The sequence below is a fragment of the Halichoerus grypus genome, chromosome 7 (assembly GCF_964656455.1).
Source record: "Halichoerus grypus chromosome 7, mHalGry1.hap1.1, whole genome shotgun sequence".
Lineage (NCBI taxonomy): Eukaryota > Metazoa > Chordata > Mammalia > Carnivora > Phocidae > Halichoerus > Halichoerus grypus.
In genome coordinates, this window is record NC_135718.1 from 94,268,395 (window position 1) to 94,286,612 (window position 18,218).

An 18,218-nucleotide genomic window follows, 5' to 3' on the forward strand; every position below is an offset into this window, starting at 1 on the left:
ATATGTTCTGCATCTCAACAGTGTCTCAGTTTCACTGTCAACAGAGCCACGTGTTTCGGGTATGTCATATGGCTATGAAAGTGCAAACGAGAGCCCCTGGGTGCCTCAGTCAGTGGGCGTCTGGCTCTTGGTTTCAGCTCAGGTCATGATCTCGGGGTTGTGAGATCGAGCCCCAAGTCAGCTCTACGCTGAATGCAGAGCCTGCTTCAGATTCTTTCCCTCTTCCCTCTCCGTCCCCATCTGCTCTTCCTCCTGCTCACATGCTCACTCTCTCTCTCTCAAATAAATAAATAAAATCTTAAAAAAAAAAGAAGAAAGTGCATCTAAAGTGTTTCTAAACCATCAAACACTGCTTATTATCATTATGGCTTGTAATCATTCCGTGTGGGCTATGCACATTCAGAGTCTAAGTTGCATCCCTCCACATAGCTCCATATAAACAGACCGGTAGGGGACTTGTAAAGTATATACTGCGTATGCTGAACTGATGATGCTCTTGGTAAGCCTCCCCCTGCTACCCAGATTCAACCAGCTCTGTAGTATCACTGCTTGGTTGTATCTTTAAAATGCTAATGAGCATGCCTGAGCATTCGACAGATACAGCAACTTCATCTACTAGTCTTGAAAGTACTCTACCCACTGTGTGCCAAAGAGCATTCTAGAAGCCAGGTATTAAAATTATAATTGATAGCCATAAATATTGAACATGGGTATGCAGTACATGTCTCTAAAGTGGGAATCAAGCATGAAGGTATGCATCAGGCTGGAATGAAGTGTTAATATGGGGGTATGGTTATGACATTTCAGCTGTGAGTAAAGTGACATGTCTCCACAGTTTCTACAATGGAGCCTTGGCATCCAAGTGTCGCACACATTGAAAATGCAAGGTAGTTACTGCTACTATGACACATTAGATTTGTGTCAGATTGCGTTGTTTCTAAAGAATTTTAAGTATATACTCTTATCTTATTATTACAGAAACACTGTGAGGCATAATATCCTTCTAGAAAGTAAGTAATAGGCCCAGATAGACCTAAGGCCTAGACCATTATTTTGATCATTTAAACCTGGCCAAATCCTTCCCTCATACCTATCCCCCCTCCCATCTATCTCAGGCTTTAGCATACCACATCGCTTCAGTTGGGAATAATTCACTCTGTCAAAGCAATGGCAATAAAAAACAACTTCAGAAAAAAATATAGCTTCTCACATTGTGCATTTTTGTAACCATGTATTTTAAAATGCAGAATAAGATTATATACTTTGGCTTTGACGTTCAAAATAAATATTACAGAGGACAGCTAGAAATATAATTAAGTAAATTCTAAAAATGATAGGATATCGATATGACCCCGTAAAAAAGAAACAGCTACTCTTTTCCATAGAGTGTTCCTTTTCTTTTATATTTGCTAACAGTTGCAAAGTAAATTCTGCAAACGGTTTCCTCACTTGCATTTTTCAAGTGAATGATAAATTTAAAACTCAGGATTCCCTTTGCCATGGAAGTCTCTCTTCAGCCAAAATAATCAGAAGGGAGATCATTTCTTTTAATGCTTTATGCTATTAGAATGTCCTGCTCAGAATTTGTCAAGAACATATACTACTGAAACGACACTGTAGAGTTAAAACATACTTAGAGAGGTGCCTGGGTGGCTCAGTCGGTTAAGCGTCCGACTCTTGATTTCGGCTCAGGTCATGATCTCAGGGTTGTGAGATCAAGCCCCGTGTCAGACTCTGCACTGAGCGTGGAGTCTGCTTGAGATTCTCTCCTTCTCCCTTTCCCCCTCCCCCCATTCATGCCTTTTCTCTCTAAATAAAATCTTAAAAAAAAAAACGTAGTTAGAAAGACAATGCTCTTGTCAGGTTGCAAATGTTGATACACACCAGAGGGGACACATTTCGTCTTCTTGATGGAGACACCTCACTTTCCTTAGCTGCCTGTTGGCGCAACAAAGCTTTGAGTTGATTGACTGCGGAGCAAACACAATGGGTTTCATTAGCCTTCCCATGGATCCATGGCTTATCATCACCCATCCATGCTTCTATCCATCTAACAAACATAGTGTAAACATGTTTTATGTATCAACAACTGTGCAATGGACTGGGGATCCAAAGGCAAACAGGAGAAAAGCTCTACCACTTAAAAGCCAAGAGAGATACACTGACAGATATAAAACTATGTAATAAGTTCCCATGTAGATCTACAGCTATCCACAGTGCTATAAGAAGAGAAAGCACCTAATCATGCCTGTTTTTACATTACAGAGGAGTTAACACTGGGAAGGATGAACAGAAGATTACCAAGCAAAAAAGGATGAGAAAAATCCCAGTTAGAAGGGATAGCATAAGCATAGAAGCCGGGTGAGTAGGTTGCTATGACTAGAATGTGGCTGGATAGTGGGGAGGAGGATAGAAATATGAGGCTGGAGAGGTAGCTTGGAGCCATCTTAAGAAGAAAGAAGAAGAAAATATTGCTATGACATACAAAGGATTTTGGACTTCAGCCTATAGGCACCACGAAGTCAAAGGAAAAATATTCAGCAAGGGAATTGTACCAGCTGATTTGTGTTTCAGGAAGAAAATCCCACCTGCAGAGCAGCGGACAGCCTGGAGTCCTTACTCTACGGAGGAGCTTAAAATAGTCACAGTGTGTCATTCAGACTAGGACTGACATCCATTCACACTCACCGGCTTGGCTGTGTTGCAGTTCATGCCAAGCCATCCCAGGATCCTCATTTTCCACACCATTACCACACGTGGCATCCAGGGCACCTTCTCCAACACTGACATCACCGTCTCTCAGCGCACACTGCAGTTGGTGAATGCTTCTATTCGCACGTTCTGCAACAACAATGTGATGAAAATCAGGGCCTGTGAAGTCTGAACGGCTATGTGAACACTTACTCCAAAGGGCAGTGCCTAAAGGAGAACCAAATGTGTCTTATACTTTATGGAAAAATGCAGAGATTTGTTTCTAGCTTGCTGAGGACAGTGCTGAGGAAGAGAGAGATGAAGTTCGTGGGTCAGAGGTGAGACCTGATGATCTCTAAGTTCCCTGACACGTCAGTGGGGGATAGTCATCATCTACAGCTCCTGCCAAGGAGGCTAGAATAGGATAGCTCCTCCCCACCGCACCCTCCAAACACTAACCCCACCCCAGAAAGGGCTCCCTTTCCCCTTCTTGAGATACTGGGGTGGTGGGCAGAACTAGCAACAGGGACTCCACCACACCAAGTTCCTGCCCAGGGAAGCCTACTTGCCCCTGTAAGCCAGATGTCCCTCCTCGACTGAGAGACAGCCGACCGCCTGGCCTAGTTTTGATCAAGACTGGAAGGGCTGAATGAAGTGCTTTTAGTGCCCGCCTCTGCAGTGTAGTCCTTCCTATGTCCTGCTGGCTGACTACACACTTGTAGAGATTCTTGGTTAATGGACCTCACCACCCCTAGAATTGAAGCTTAAACTCACTAGCACTTACTTAACAGTACAGCCTAAAATGAAGTATCTTACGGTATATTATACTATAGTAGTTCATCTCTCCAAATAGTGCCCCCACAACCCCCCCGGCCTCTACCCTTGTCCCCTCCCAAGTTGAAACTAAGTTGGGTAACTTGCAAAGAGAATGCAGGAGAAGTTACACCATGCCAGACCAGGTTTCATTTTTTTTTTCTTTACATTTATTTTATTTGAGAGAGAGAGCAAGCATGCACACGAGGACACATGTGCTCATAAGTGCCCACCGTGCACACGTGAAGGGGGAGGGGCAGCAGGGGAGGGAGAGGGACAAGCAGACTTCCCGCTGAGTGTGGAGCCCACTCAGGGCTCAATTCCATGACCCCGAGATCATGACCTGAGGAAACCAAGAGTAGGGAGCTTAACTGACTGAGCCACCCAGGTGCCCCCAGGCTTCATATTTTAAATGTCTGGTAGCTTCTGCTTCCTCCCTCCTGGAATGCTTGTTTTTATGATCCCTAAGCCACTAAGTAGGAAGCCTGCCTACCCTGCTGGAGAGATTGTGGCGGAGCCATGTGGCGAGGAGAGGCCCTGAGAGCACATGGGGAAGGAGAGAAGCCCAGCACCGCTGACAGCCCAGGGGAGCGTCCAGATGGCCCGAGGCCATCTCACTGCAAAGGCATGAAAGAGACAGGAAGAACTGTCCTGCTGTGTCCAGTCAACCCAAATGCCTTTAGCTGTTGCTGTCAGCCACCAGGCTTTACAGTGGTTTGTTATGCAGCAACAGAGAACTGAAATAATTATCCAGTGAAATACCCAAAAACGTTTTCAGCAAAGGATCCAAGTCTTACATTAAAAACAGAACTATACTAATGACACTGGTAATGGCATTACTGAGAATTCTATCCTACTTTATGGATATTTTTACATGTCTAACAACCAGAGAGCCCGGCAATCAATCGGTAATTTCATTAATCAAGGTCCATTTATTTTTTTCCATTTAAACTTGTTGTTTCTGCTAATCTCTTAGGATTAAATTCACTGGTTCCAATTTAGAAAACATTAACAAAAATTGTTCCTTGCACGTTAGAGCGGGGACCCAGATTTCAGTCATGCTGTTCAAATTTTGACATCTGTATTTGCAAGTTATTTTTTAATTCACTCATTAATTTACCAAGCACCTACATATATCTAAGAGGGAAATGTATGTTAGAAAAAGATGAATTCCCATGCAAATTCATCTACATCTATCATCTATTTATTTTTTTAATTTTTTTAATGTCTTATTTTTTTAAAGATTTCATATATTTATTTGAGAGACAGCGAGAGAGAGACAGAGTGCTTGAGCAGGGGGAGGGGCAGATGGAGAAGCAGACTCCCTGCTGGGCAGTGAGCCCCATGCAGGGCTAGATCCCAGGACCCTGGTATCATGACCTGAGCTGAAGGCAGATGCTTAACCGACTGAGCCACCCAGGTGCCCCTATTTCTTTTCCTTTTAAAGATTTTATTTATATATTTGAGAGACAGAGAATGCGCACATGCATGAGTGGAGTGGGGGGACAGGGGTAGAGGGAGAAGCAGACTCCCCACTGAGCAGGGAGTCTGACACAGGGCTAGATCCCAGGACCCTGAGGTCATTACCTAAGCCGAAGGCAGACACCTAAGCGACTGAGCCACCCAGGTGCCCTATTATCTATTTCAAAATGGACTCCATTGAAACAATATTTAAGATCTTCAAGGGGAGGAAATGGTACTTTCCCTAAGAAGAACAATTCAAAACAATGATGGCCAATGACAGTCTTGCTCTTCTTGCTCTTCTTTGACAACATAGGTCTATTTCTTCTTGTGTCCTCAGGAGAAAAGCTCCTCATCTTTGCTACCTATATGGGAACCCTAAGAAAGCTACAAAACAACGATCTTTTCATTACCAGTCATGGATGAAAATACATTTACAAACATATATACTACAGGACCTTGAGAAACAGATATTATTTTCTCCAAGCTCATTAATTTCAAAGTTTAGAACAGAAAAAGTAACTGTAACTCAGTAGAAAAAAATATACTACTCTATGCTACAAAATATCTGACATAGGTTGTTCACTTAGAGCAACTCCTTTCATTTCCTGATTAAACTAAAGAAAACAGGTCTTTCAGGTCAGGGTTCAACAGTGAAATTTTATTACTAACTACACAAGAGACTCACTGAATTTATCGCTACATTTCTTTCTACACACCAATCCTATTTCCACACAGACCTTTATCTGACAGGCATTTGGAGCTGAATACTAACCAAGTGTGGCCTCCTCTTAGTCATCATGAGTTTTGTTTTTTGGGGTGGTTTGGTGTTTTTTTGTTTTGTTTTTACTCATCATGAGTTTAAGAAAAACCCGGATAAGACACATTCCTGGTTTTAGCAAAATAAGAAGTAGCAGTAGTTTTCCAACAATTTAGTATTTTCTAAAGAGATTTGTTAATGGAAAAGGAAAATCAAAGTGTTATATGATAAGAAATTTAGTTCACAGAGCTTTATTCATAGATTTACACCCGTAAATCTATGAATAAAGCACTTATCTTTATTACATCCATTAAAAAGGAAATAGAGGGCTTGACTAACATTAAAAGTATGCTCTGTGGAGCTATGAAATGATTTTACTTCTAAGATAAAGGATAATTATTTATTTAAAACCCCATTTGACTAAAAGCTAATAAGCTATATTAGGAAAAAGAAAGGAAATCTGGAAAAAATGCACAGTTGAAGATCTCTATATGTAGAGTTCTTTTATCAGATTACAATGATGGGAGAGTTTCATGAGCCCATTTAACCCCTTTTTCAATATTCTTCTTTACTCTTTTAGAATTTATGACATTCAAAGACTACGTGTTAAAATTATACTATGAAAACAGTTACGTGAAATAGTGAGATACTGAAACCAACAACTATCCCGAGGAAAAGTGATACCCAAGATATGGGCGTTTTTTGCAATCACTGACTTCAGTTAACTAGGATCAGAGAGGAAGACAGGGAATTTGCAAGAACTGTGTCCTAAAACTAAAACTAAGGAGGTAAGTGATATTTTTGTCATTTCAATAGTATATTTCAAAACACTCTAAATGCTCTTCAAGTGTATACATAGCAACATAATTATACACTGTAACAGACAAACAGTTAATCCTGAGGAATAATAATGCTTAGATGGTGCAAAACAGATGAAACCCTATTGCTCTTCAGCTGGAACCACTGCCACTGAAGGCCTTACAGTCCTTACAGAGAACACTACACCCCACATGCCACTATCTGCTACAAACCGGATTAGACAGGAGGTTTCTAGTTATCATTTCCTGACCCATTGCGAGTGGGCAAACTTTATCCGTCCATAGCAAGAGACGGAAAGAATACTCATTTCCCCTTCTCTCCAGAGAGCACAGTAAGAGTAGTTCACAATGCATCCTGATTTCTTCTCCCCAGCACCAACCATGGCCTGAAAATAAACTTAATTATCATTACAAACCCAAATAGGACCTCTGAATCCCAAAGCATCACAGGAACATAAAGGTAAGTAAATAATATTTCTGGAGGTCCACTATCCGAACATCAATCAGTACAATGAGCACCAAAAGTGAGCAAGCTGCTGACTGTTGGCCCATTTCAGTCTGTCTTAATCATTTTTGTAGTCCAGTTCTCCCCCTTCCCCATTCTCTCTCCCAGGTCACCATCAGGCCTCTCTTCACCAAGGGTTTTTGAACAAAAGACAAATATGTCCCAGTCTAGGTAGTATCATCACTTATATACAGACCGTGAATTATTCATGTCTCCATTCTCCATCTGCACGGGAGATGTGAACAAGAATTACCCCAGTGTCTGGGTGGGGGAAACACTCCCCAGGCAGCGCCCAGCTGTCTCTGAGAAACCATGTAATACCTCCCTAGGCTGAGACGAGAGAGGCACCGCAGTTCTTAAAACAAGCCGAGACCAGGGCAGACAAGCAGGAAAATGACACCGCAGCAAGATAAGAGATATATGTGTCTGTCCACACTTGACTGGGCCTCAGCTAGTTCAGAAGATTGCTGTCACTGTTTACTAGGGGACTGACAGCTAGGACAACCAAGATAAAAACAGTCTAATCTGAAGTCAGACAAAGCCAGCCTTGGAAATGACAATTACAACAGCAAAGGGGATTAAAAGTAATGTGCAGAAGTGAAAAAAATCTAAAAAAATTCTATCATAAAAGAAAAGACTCTAATAGCCGAAAAATGTGCTAAAGAGGTTGGTGCCGGGAGTGAAAGATAATCTGAACAAGAATGTCAACGTCTTAAGAAAGCAGTGGCCGGAAGGTCATTGAGGATGTGTGGATGCTGGCAAATCAAGGAGATGGGCTATATACATTACGAAGGATACACCAGGTATGTTTTGGGCACCAACTGGAAGGATTTATGCACCCGTCACTTTCCACTGATAAAGAAGTAATCCTAGGCAGACTGGCAGAACATGGGTAAAATCACCAGCCAGGACAATCAGTATCCTTAACTGTAATTACTCTCAAGTATGATTCTTGTAGAACAAAGGTTATGAGCAAAGCCTTGCTACTTCTAGATCGCGGTTTCCCAGCCTAGCACTCTTGACATTTGCACCCAATAGTTCTTTATTATAAGGAGCTGTGTTGTGCGTATATAGCAGCTTCCCTCGCCTCTACCCACTAGATGCCAGTAGAAACCAACCCCCCCCCCCACCAGTTGTGACAACCGAAAATGTCTCTGTACATTACCAAATGACCCCTGGGTGGAAAAATCAACCCTGGTTGAGAACCAGTGATTTAGATAAATAAAACAGGATAGCTAGTGTTCAGGTTTGGATGTTTTTTTTTCCAAATTTTTATTTAATTTCTAGTTAGGTAACATACAGTGCAATACTGGTTTCAGGAGTACAATTCAGTGATTCATCACTTACATACAACATCCAGTGCTCATCACATGACAAAGTGCCCTCCTTAATACTCATCACCTATCTAGTCCATCCCCCACCCACCTCCCTCCATCAAACCTCAGTTTGTTCTCTACCTTTAATTATGTCAATTGCACTACTCGGTATTAACCCAGAGGATACAAAAATACAGATTTGAAGGGGTACATGCTCCCTGATGTTTACAGCAGCATTATCGACCATGTCAGAATTGAGGAGAGGTTTCCCGCATTACTACATTATAACTACAGCCACCTCTTAATGAAAAATGGGCAGGACAGGGAGCTGGTCAGCCACAGCGCACAAACCACGACCACCACTGCCATGAGGGGCACTTCTGATCCAGGTGTTAGGAGAGTGTTATACCTGCTGTAATCAAGAACTTGAAATTCATATTTAGCTTCATACTGTTTCAAGGCCTAACACATGAAGCAATAGTTACCCTTCAAAGCCCATCTTTCAGAGCCACCTTAGGTGATCGTCCCTATAAATATTCTAGTGGGTCTTGATGGAGAACACCCTGCCCGCCCACCCCGCCCATCAAGATTGCTTTGGCCAAGTGCACGAGCCCATTACAAGCTACTTTCTGTACCTTTTGACCCTGAGAGGAGTATCACTAAGTGAAAAGGTAGAAAACCTCAGCACATACTGGGGAAGTGATCAGAGCATACATTTATAAACATCCCAAGAGAAAATATAATTATTCTCAGTATCTCAATAGCTTGGAATTAACTTAATCCCCTTTTCTGCCCAAGAACATGTGAAAATGCCCTTACAATTTCATAACACTGAACCACTGTTTTGGTTCTAAATTATTCTAAGGATGACTATTTACTTATAAAATCAGTTTTTACTGGCTTTTCTTTTCTGGCTGCTAAGTCCGGTCCTTTGCCTATTTTACCTCATCAGTTGTGGGGAAGGAAAAATGGGAATCTACTAGCTTTTGTTATTCTGGTTAAAAAATGGTCATAACAGTTAAAACTACTAAGAAAAGCCATTACAGCAGATAAAACAAAAAAAATGAATATATGTAATCTAAATTTTATTAACAAAAAAATAAACTCAGCTGTTTACTAATTTCATTTGCATTCCCAATCCTTATTTATTAATAGCCAAACCGTTCCATTTCTTTAATTCTGAGAAGAGAGAGTTGTTGCAGTCTGCACTGAAATACCAAAATAATTTTCTCATTTCATAATCAATGCTTCCAGGGGCTTTATTACATTGTTGCCTGTCTTGGTCACAGTAAGGCTGATAGTAAAACAAACCAATAAGCAAACACTAGCTGTGGAGTATGTGTGTGCACACGCACGCATGTGTTTATGCACATACAGTGTACATGGCAAAGAATATAAAAACATTAAGAAAACACTCAAGAAAAGCAAAAACAAAAAGAAGAAATACAAGTTTGATAAGTAAAACTGAGAAAAAGAACTTTACTTAAATTGCACACATGTTTTCTTAAGTTTATGAAAAGTCCAGATGATATCACTGCTGGCTAGCTCAGTGACTACAGTATTGGCAAGTAAGATTAACGCAGGCCTTCTACAGATGTGAGCCCTTCCCTGGAAGGGAAAAAACAAAAAACAAAACCAAAACACTTTGTAGGATTTGGGTAGATGTGTCAATCATATATAAGTAAAATATATCAATATTATCTTTGGTTTTCTCAAACTAGGGCAATTTACAAAGAAACAATCACCCCTCAAAGTATACATTTTTTCCCCATATTCAAGCTCTCACTTTCTATGGACCTAGTTCCACTCCTTTCTCTCATTTTTATAAGATAGAAACATAACTTTTATCATTCACACAGTCCAATCAGTGCTGGTGGAAGGGATATTAGAGATGCAGGAGTCTGAAAGAAATGCCTGCAGGGGGAACCAGGTTCTCAGGTGTATTTTGCTAACCAAGTGTGTGAGGAAGGGAGAAGAAAAAGAAAGAAATTGGAATGTTTTTATTTATTTTATTTTTTTAAAGATTTTATTTGTTTATTTGAGAGAGAGAGAGAGAACACGTCCATGAGTGGGGGTTGCACAGGGAGAGGAAGAGAGAGGATCTCAAGCAGACTCTGAGCTGAGCGTGGGGCCCAACACAGGGCTCAATCTCATACCCCTGAGATCATGACCTGAGCCGAAACCAACAGTTGGACACTTAACTGACTGAGCCACCCAGGTACCCCAGAAATTGGAATGTTTTTAAAGAAAGCATAAACTGCCTAGTTTGGCCATAGGCCTTACCATTCCCTAGTGTCTTCCATAGACTCCATCACAGATTTTGTCACCTGCTTGGGTCCTAAAGGCAGTAATTCTGTCACCTCCTCCAAACTTTTCCTTTTACAGACAAGGGAACAAGAATCTAAGAACAGTTTACTGTCTTGCCTAAGGTGACACGGATGGTTATCAGTAAAGCTACAGTCAAATTTTAGTGGCCTGGCTCCTAGTTCCACATTCTCCGCTCTGACTCCACCATACTCTTACGCAAATTCGATCTAGAGCCCAGAATACCAAAATGTTGAAAGAGAAAGAGGAACTAGCATACAAAATGCATATGGAAAATAATGATGTATTCTTGTCACAGTCTATGTTTGTTCCATATTTCTTTATGCCCCCCTCCAAAGGTGGTTAGGACCTAGGTGAATAGACGAGTCACATACACAGTGTTGTTGATACAACTGAACCTATAGCTAACACCTGCAGCAATAAACTAGACATGATTCTGTTAAGAATGGGACACTGCTTTTCCAACAAGTTCTCTCCTTTATATTATCATATTCCTACATTCAGGGCACAGAACTTAAAACAGCCTGGATTCCCTGTTACATTGGTTTTTCTGACCCTTTCTTGGCTGCATACTAGTTCATTTTATACCTTGTGGCCTTTGTACAATGATGTGTTGGATTTAAATGAGAGGAGGGGTATGTGCTACTCTCCCCAGTTCCCAATATAGTTCTCAACCATTCTGTGGGTCTTGAATGCTAGCTGCCTACATTCACTATAAAGACAATGAACACCTAGCCATCCTGCCAGGAGACCTCCCAAGTCACTTCCACTTCTAGATTCAACTCCGTGATTCCCAGGGTACCTGTTTTCCCCACACTGGAATCTTTCAGATCATCTACTGTGAAGCAATAATATTATAGATCTGTGGGGCAATGAAGCCTTCTCATTTTTGTCAGACTGCTTACTCTGAAGGAGAGTCACTAAATCTCTCTAATTTCTTTTTTTTTTTTTTTAAAGATTTTGTTTATTTATTTGAGAGAGAGAGAATGAGAGAGAGAGCACATGAGAGGGGGGAGGGTCAGAGGGAGAAGCAGACTCCCTGCCGAGCAGGGAGCCCGATGCGGGACTCGATCCAGGGACTCCAGGATCATGACCTGAGCCGAAGGCAGTCGCTTAACCAACTGAGCCACCCAGGCGCCCCTAAATCTCTCTAATTTCTTACAATGAGGGCACAAACAATTCAAAACAAGAGATACCCTTAGAGGGGATAAAGAGTGAATACACTTGGAAAGTGTAAGGAAGGAAAGGATAAGAGGGGAGTGCGAAGTATGCCAATGAGCTCCCTCTTTCCATGGCTGCTCTAGGATCACGAGTCAAGGAGAGACAAGAATTCCACTCAGGTTTTAAAAGAAAGAAAGCACGGGCGCCTGGATGGTGCAGTTGGTTAAGCCTCCACCTCTTGGTTTCAGCTCAGGTCATGATCTCAGGGTAGTGAGATCGAGCCCCTTGTTGGGCTCTGCACTCAGCACAGAGTCTGCTTGAGATTCTCTCTGCCCCTCTCCCTCTGCCCCTCCTCAACCTCTCAAATAAATAAATCTTTAAAAAATAAAAATAAAAGAAAGCAGCTTTGACTCTGCCTTTCAAATCAGAACTTCAAAGTCTTGGGACACCTGGATGGCTCTGTTGGTTAAGTCTCTGCGTTCAGCTCAGGCCCTGATCCCGGGATCCTGGGATTAAGTCCCACATCAGGATCCTTGCTCCTTGGCGCTCCCCCTGCTTGTGCGCTCACTCTCTCTCTCTCTCACAAATAAATAAAATAAAATCTAAGAAGAAAAACCCTTGAAATTCTTAATATACTTATAACAGTACTTAAAATTACATTTAAAGTAATGAGGAAAAGCTATAAAAATGAGGAATTAGCATAGAAAACTGTGAAAGCATTTTGCATTTTTATGTGGCTACTTCCTGGCTGAATATAAATGAAGGGATATTAATAATAATTACACGTACAGTTATTTAGGAACCAGAGGGATAACATGTGAGGAAAGACCAAGAATACTTATTAGCCTTTGTTGAAACATGAACTAGGCAAAACATTTTGGGGAAGTAATGGCAGATAGACAAAACCAAACAAAGCAACAAAACCAAACCAAGATAAAACAAAAGAATTTCAAATTACATTTTATCTGATTGTATAGTAACACAATTCTCAAGACATTAGGCACAAACACTTAAAATAATGAAGTTCCACATGTAAAATAATGCCACCATATTTTGTTTATTCAGAAACACAAATTTTGACTTCAAAGGGAATTACCCTATTCAAAAGGGCTAATGTATATGTGTGAAGCAAAGAACTTCTGATTGTGCTTTAACTCAGGATTAGCTGTTTCCTTCCATAAGCTGTTATATAAACTAAGTAAACATAAAAGTTAAAATGCTACTAAATAAATAATAAAATAAGTCCTGAAAACCCACAAAATGACAGGTTCCATTTCCTGATTCATTGTTAAAGCCATCACTTAAAAAAAAAAAGTTAACTTTTTTCTCTGCTTCATGTTTGCTTTTGATTATGTTTTTACTATCTTATATTGTTGTCACACTAAACTTAAAATTTATTTTAAAATATATCTGTGAATGAAAACTCTCCACTCTATATATAAATTACTGAAAGCAGCACTTGTTTGAAATTAACCACCTTATTGCATTAAAAAGCCCAATATTAAGCTCCCACTGCTTACATAAGGTTCAAAATAAGGTAAAAGGAGGCGAAGTATTTGCAGAAACGTGTAACGGAAAACAAATTTTTACCAGCCTCCAAAAATCACTCATTATCATTGTGCACAGCGCACGTCCTGCTTTCAAATGAAAAGTCAGAAGTGGATATTTCTGTATCTAACAGCTCTTGAAACATCAGTAGGCTGATGAAAATATTCATCAAGACCAATTATTTTACTCTTGCAGTTTGAGTACTGAGAATGTTGACAGTTTATAACACTGTTGACAGATGGAAACAATACATAATAACGCTTTCAAAATCTAGAGTCACTAGAAGATAAACTTTCTAATCTCCTCGAAAAATCTTCACTTTGCTGCAAGTACCAATTATAAATAGCAGCTAACATTTTTTTTTTTTTAAGATTTTATTTATTTATTTGAGAGAGAGAGAATGAGAGACAGAGAGCACGAGAGGGAAGAGGGTCAGAGGGAGAGGCAGACCCCCCGCCAAGCAGGGAGCCCGATGCGGGACTCGATCCCAGGACTCCAGGATCACGACCTGAGCCGAAGGCAGTCGCTTAACCAACTGAGCCACCCAGGCGCCCAATAACAGCTAACATTTAAGGAGTGCTTATGTGCCAAGCACTTATCTTTACCCTTATTCTCTATCATAGTAATCTGTAATTATTTTGTTTATTTTCTTTCTCCCCCACTAATCCAGAGGCTCCATGGTCACAGGGACTCTGTCTACTTCTTTATTGTATCCCCAGCACCTAGCACACCTTACACATAGTAGGTGACATTTTTAAATGACTCATTGTTCTAAACATTTATTTTTTTAAAAGATTTTATTTATTTATTAGAGAGAGAGAAAGCACAAGCAGGAGGAGTGGCAGGCAGAGGGAGAGAAAGAAGCAGGCTCCTCACTTAGCAGAGAGCCCCATGTGGGGCTCGATCCCAGGACCCCAGGATCATGACCTGAGCCGAAGACAGACGCTTAACTGACTGAGCCACCCAGGCGCCCCTGTTCTAAACACTTTAAATAATTTTTTAAAACTGTTGGTCATGGGTGCCTGGGTGGCTCAGGTCATGATCCCAGGGTACTGGGATCGAGTTCTGCGTCGGGCTACTTGCTCAGCGGAGAGTCTGCTTCTCCCTCTCCCTCTGCCCCTACCCCTGCTCATGCTCGCACGCTCTCTCTCTCTCTCAAATAAACAAAATCCTTAAAAAAAAATAAAACTGTTGGTTATGATCTAGAGGGTTAAGAAAATGCAAAAGAATAGAGTGTATTATTTAGTAGAATATTCTCCAACGAAACTTTTATATGTCCCATATAAAATGTATTTACCAATGGGTAACAGTAAAAAAAAAAAAAAAAAAGGCTGAAAATCACTGCTTTACGTGGATTATTTCATTTGCTCCTCACAATAACCCTGTAGACAATACCACAACTTCCTCTTTAAAATAACAGTACTGAGATTTCCAGATAGTATGTATGATGTCCAAGATGACAGAGCTATCTATAAGTACAAACATCACTTCTATAAAGTCTCACTGATAGGGAACCACACTAAAAAAATCTGAATTAACCAAATGAGGTTTCAGTAATAATAACTGTGACATGATTCGTGAAGAAAAAAATAGGCTTTTAAGGCAGTCAGTCCTAACTAAATTTAATACCTGGTTCTGCCACTAACCAGCTGTGTGGACTCAACCTCTTTGCACCTTGATTTCTCCATGTGTAAAAGAGGGATATTCATAACGTTGCTATAATTTTAAATGATTTGATGTATGTAAATAGCCTAGGCCACTAAATGGAAGCTTTTGTGATTAAATAATTAGTATTTTCTTTTTCCTGGTCCGATAAATCTTCAGCCCATCACACCACTATCTGAATGTGTAAAAAGCGTGAATCAGGAATCTACTGGATTAAACAGCAAATTATGGGAAGTGGGCAAGAGAGGACTAGAGCCACCCAAGGGTTTCTGCTGGCCGTGGGTGAGAAAGATGCCTAAGTCAAGCTCAGGGAGTTGGTTCAGGTAACCACGGGAATCAAGGGAAACAACTCTGCTTAACCGTAAATACAAACACAAACTATTTCATCTTGCTCAAAGATCACAGCACCATCCATCTTCTTCCTCTGTGTCCTGGCTGGGGCTGAACCAAGGAAACGCCCCTGGTCAGCTCCTGCCCACTAGGCCCTGGTACCCAGGGGCTAGGGCGCAGAGCTTCGGTGCAACTCACCCCGGAGACTCCGTTGATACTGCCCCAGAATCTCCTCCAGGGTAGAGTTCTCCGGGGACTTCGCCATGCACAGAGCCGGGGCCCAGAGATGGGAGTCACGTGGGGAAGTGTCCAGTGTCGCCCTTCGGAGAACAGGAGGCCTTGGCGCCGGAGAAGCACCCGCCTGCTTCCAGCCGCTGCTGTCATTGGGGAGCATGGAACCCCGGACGGAGCTCGCGGGGGGCCCTTCCCACCCAGTGGCCCTCATGCTGGACGTCGGGAGTTGTAGTCCGCAGGCTGCGGGCTTGCAGTCACGAGATTCCTAAAAGGCCCTTCCAACCATACTACAGTTCCCAGAGGACATCGCGCCACAAGCTTTGGCGGTTTGGCGGCCAGATCCGGTTGCCAAGAGACTGCTTGGAGGCTCCGCCCTTTTTCTGTAGCTCAGGCTAGCTCAGTCCTGCCTTTATCCCATCCTGCTGTTTGGACCATCCAACCGACAAAAAGAGCTCACTGAAGGCCTTGACTCTCCTGTTTGGTAGTTTGCGGTTGGTCCTTGAGTCTTCTCAAGGACACAAATAACAAGTTCTCCACCCTTCAGCCGCGACATTTGCCAAAATGTCCAAATAAATTCTCAAGAAAAAGAAGCTTTAAATCTCCCAAACAGCCAAGGTTTTGAAGGCATCCGACACTACAAATCCTAGCATGCCCAGCAACCAGAGCTCCACTTGGAGTTGGCGCACTGCCCTCTGGGAACTGTAGTCCTTTTTAGTTGCGGTCCCGGCTAACGCCAGAGTCCTCCTCATTGTTCAAGCTGGTCTTTGGAGCACGCCTGCGCAATAGGCAGCTGGAGAAGCCTTTGGGTGAGACCCTCCGCACAGCCCCTTTTCATTGTCTGCGTTTGGCGCCTGCGCAGTAAGAGATCGTTGGGCCTGGGCCGGCCGAAGGGATAGGGCCGGGTTCCTCGCCCTTTCCTCAGGCGCCTGCGCACTGGGCGGCCGCTTTTTGCCGTTACCGCTATGTGCGGGGCGTGTGTGGAATAACGTTATTGCCCAGCGGAGCTCGGGGCCGGGAGCTCGACCGTAGCGGCAGCGACGACGACAGCGCCGACGAGGACGACTGGGTGGGGGGAGGACGGCGTGCGAGAGACTCACGGGACGCGACGCGCCCCGCCTCCCCCGTCCGGTCCCTCTCTCAGCGGTGAGGGGTAAGTGATGCGCTCAGCTGCTCGGGTAGGCGCTGTCCCTGCCGCCGCCGCTACTTCCCCACATCCTCCTGGGTTTGCAGCGGGGGCTCGGGGCGCGGCCGGGGGCGGCCGGGGGTGCTGGGCCGGGCGGCGAAGGGGGCGCTTCCCCGCTGCTCCGCGCGGCGCCGCCACCTCGTCCCCCCCCCCCCCCCCCGCCCGGCACCCGACCCGGGGCTCGTCGGGGCCGCCCCTCCCCTCCCCCACCCTGCCCCCAGCTCCACCCGCTGTCCCTCCGGGCCGGTGGCCGCCGCCTCTTCCCGAGAAGGTCTTGAATCATTTCAGCCCTCTCTCGGCTTTGTGCAGTCGTACCCCCTGCGCCGTAGCAGCTTGCTAGGGGTGCGGGCGGAGCACTGGAGGGGAATGGCTGCGTTGCCGCTGGGGAAGGGATTTTTCCCCGATCCGAGCAGCTAACAGTGCGGGGCCTTTTTGTGAGGTTGGTTGGGGATGTGGGGCGGTTTGGAGGAGGTGAGGCCAGGCGCCCTCTGGACGCGGTTGGAGGGCGTGGAAGACGTGGTGTCACGCACCCTGCCAGGCGACTGCACCCGCGCTGGCTCTGGCTCCGTAGTAAACCCGGGGGAGGAGACAGCGGCTTCCTGTCGGCTTCATTGTCCTAAGATTCAAATGTGGGGTTTTGGTATGCTTCCCTTCGTTTTATGCCTGACACAGGGCGGGAAGACGTGGGATTCGTGTCCTAAGTTATGGAATCTCTGGGGTTTTTTTGGGGGGGGTCGTGTTTAGTAGGGCTTTGGGGATTTATTTGAAGAATGTAAGCCCCTGGAAGACAGGGACGGTGTCTGCCCAAGCATTGCCAAGGTGATCATCGATATGAAATTACTAGATGGCGATGAAGACTGGACTTAGAAAGAGCCCGACGACGAGGCTGTTGTGTAGCAGGGAAATGAACCAGCAGAATTGTTTTTTCATTGGGTGGGTAACGCGTTCGCGTTCCTAAGGGAATAGATGAGGCCACATCTTTCGGTTTTGTTTTTTGAGCAGTCAAAACAAAAAACAGGCCCAGTACATTTCTGTTTCTGATTTTGTTTATTCATACTTCCATTCTCTTAATGAAAATTCACTCATTTGGGAGAAATGTGGTGGGGCAGATGATCGTTGATTCAGAATGCATCTTTTAAAATGATTTCATCTTAAGCTTTCAATGCTTACAACCGTTTGCTGGCGTTAAAACAAGCGGAAGAAAGAATGAAGCAGGATGGGGAGGAGCGGGTGGAGGGATAATGGGAGAGGAGAGAGTTACATTGTGAATACTGTATCTAGATCTTCACTGATACAACCCTAGCTGGATAGGCTTCAAAAATTTAGTAATTCAGTTCTGGAAATACTACATTGCAAGGTACAAATAATTTTGTATTTTTTCTACCATTATTTTTTTTTTAAGATTTTA

The 18,218-nt window shown here is 43.2% G+C and overlaps 2 protein-coding genes across 20 annotated transcripts in view; one reads left to right on the forward strand and one right to left on the reverse strand.

Annotated features, from left to right (window-relative positions):
• The window catches only part of SDCCAG8 (SHH signaling and ciliogenesis regulator SDCCAG8), a 233,027-nt gene extending 217,295 nt beyond the window's left edge, over positions 1-15,732 (reverse strand). For 10 of the 11 annotated variants that reach the window (XR_013449816.1, XR_013449814.1, XR_004918751.2 and 7 more), the window contains exons 1-3: positions 15,592-15,726; positions 2,689-2,841; positions 1,885-1,970 (exon numbers count right to left, since the gene is read on the reverse strand). Coding sequence is in view for 5 of the 11 variants with exons in the window: in XM_036096993.2 (XP_035952886.2) it covers positions 1,885-1,970; positions 2,689-2,841; positions 15,592-15,658 (306 nt within the window). In the remaining 6 variants the exon portion in view is untranslated. Of the gene's footprint in view, positions 1-1,884; positions 1,971-2,688; positions 2,842-15,591 lie in introns of all 11 variants that reach the window. The other variant, XR_013449815.1, reaches the window with a different exon arrangement.
• An 835-nt stretch (positions 15,733-16,567) lies between these two features.
• CEP170 (centrosomal protein 170) overlaps positions 16,568-18,218 on the forward strand; it is a 129,259-nt gene continuing 127,608 nt past the window's right edge. For 3 of the 9 annotated variants that reach the window (XM_036096985.2, XM_036096986.2, XM_036096990.2), the window contains exon 1: positions 16,571-16,777. The gene's annotated coding sequence lies outside the window, so the exon portion shown is untranslated. Of the gene's footprint in view, positions 16,778-17,130; positions 17,250-18,218 lie in introns of those variants that run through there. The other 6 variants (XM_036096991.2, XM_036096987.2, XM_036096989.2 and 3 more) reach the window with 6 other exon arrangements.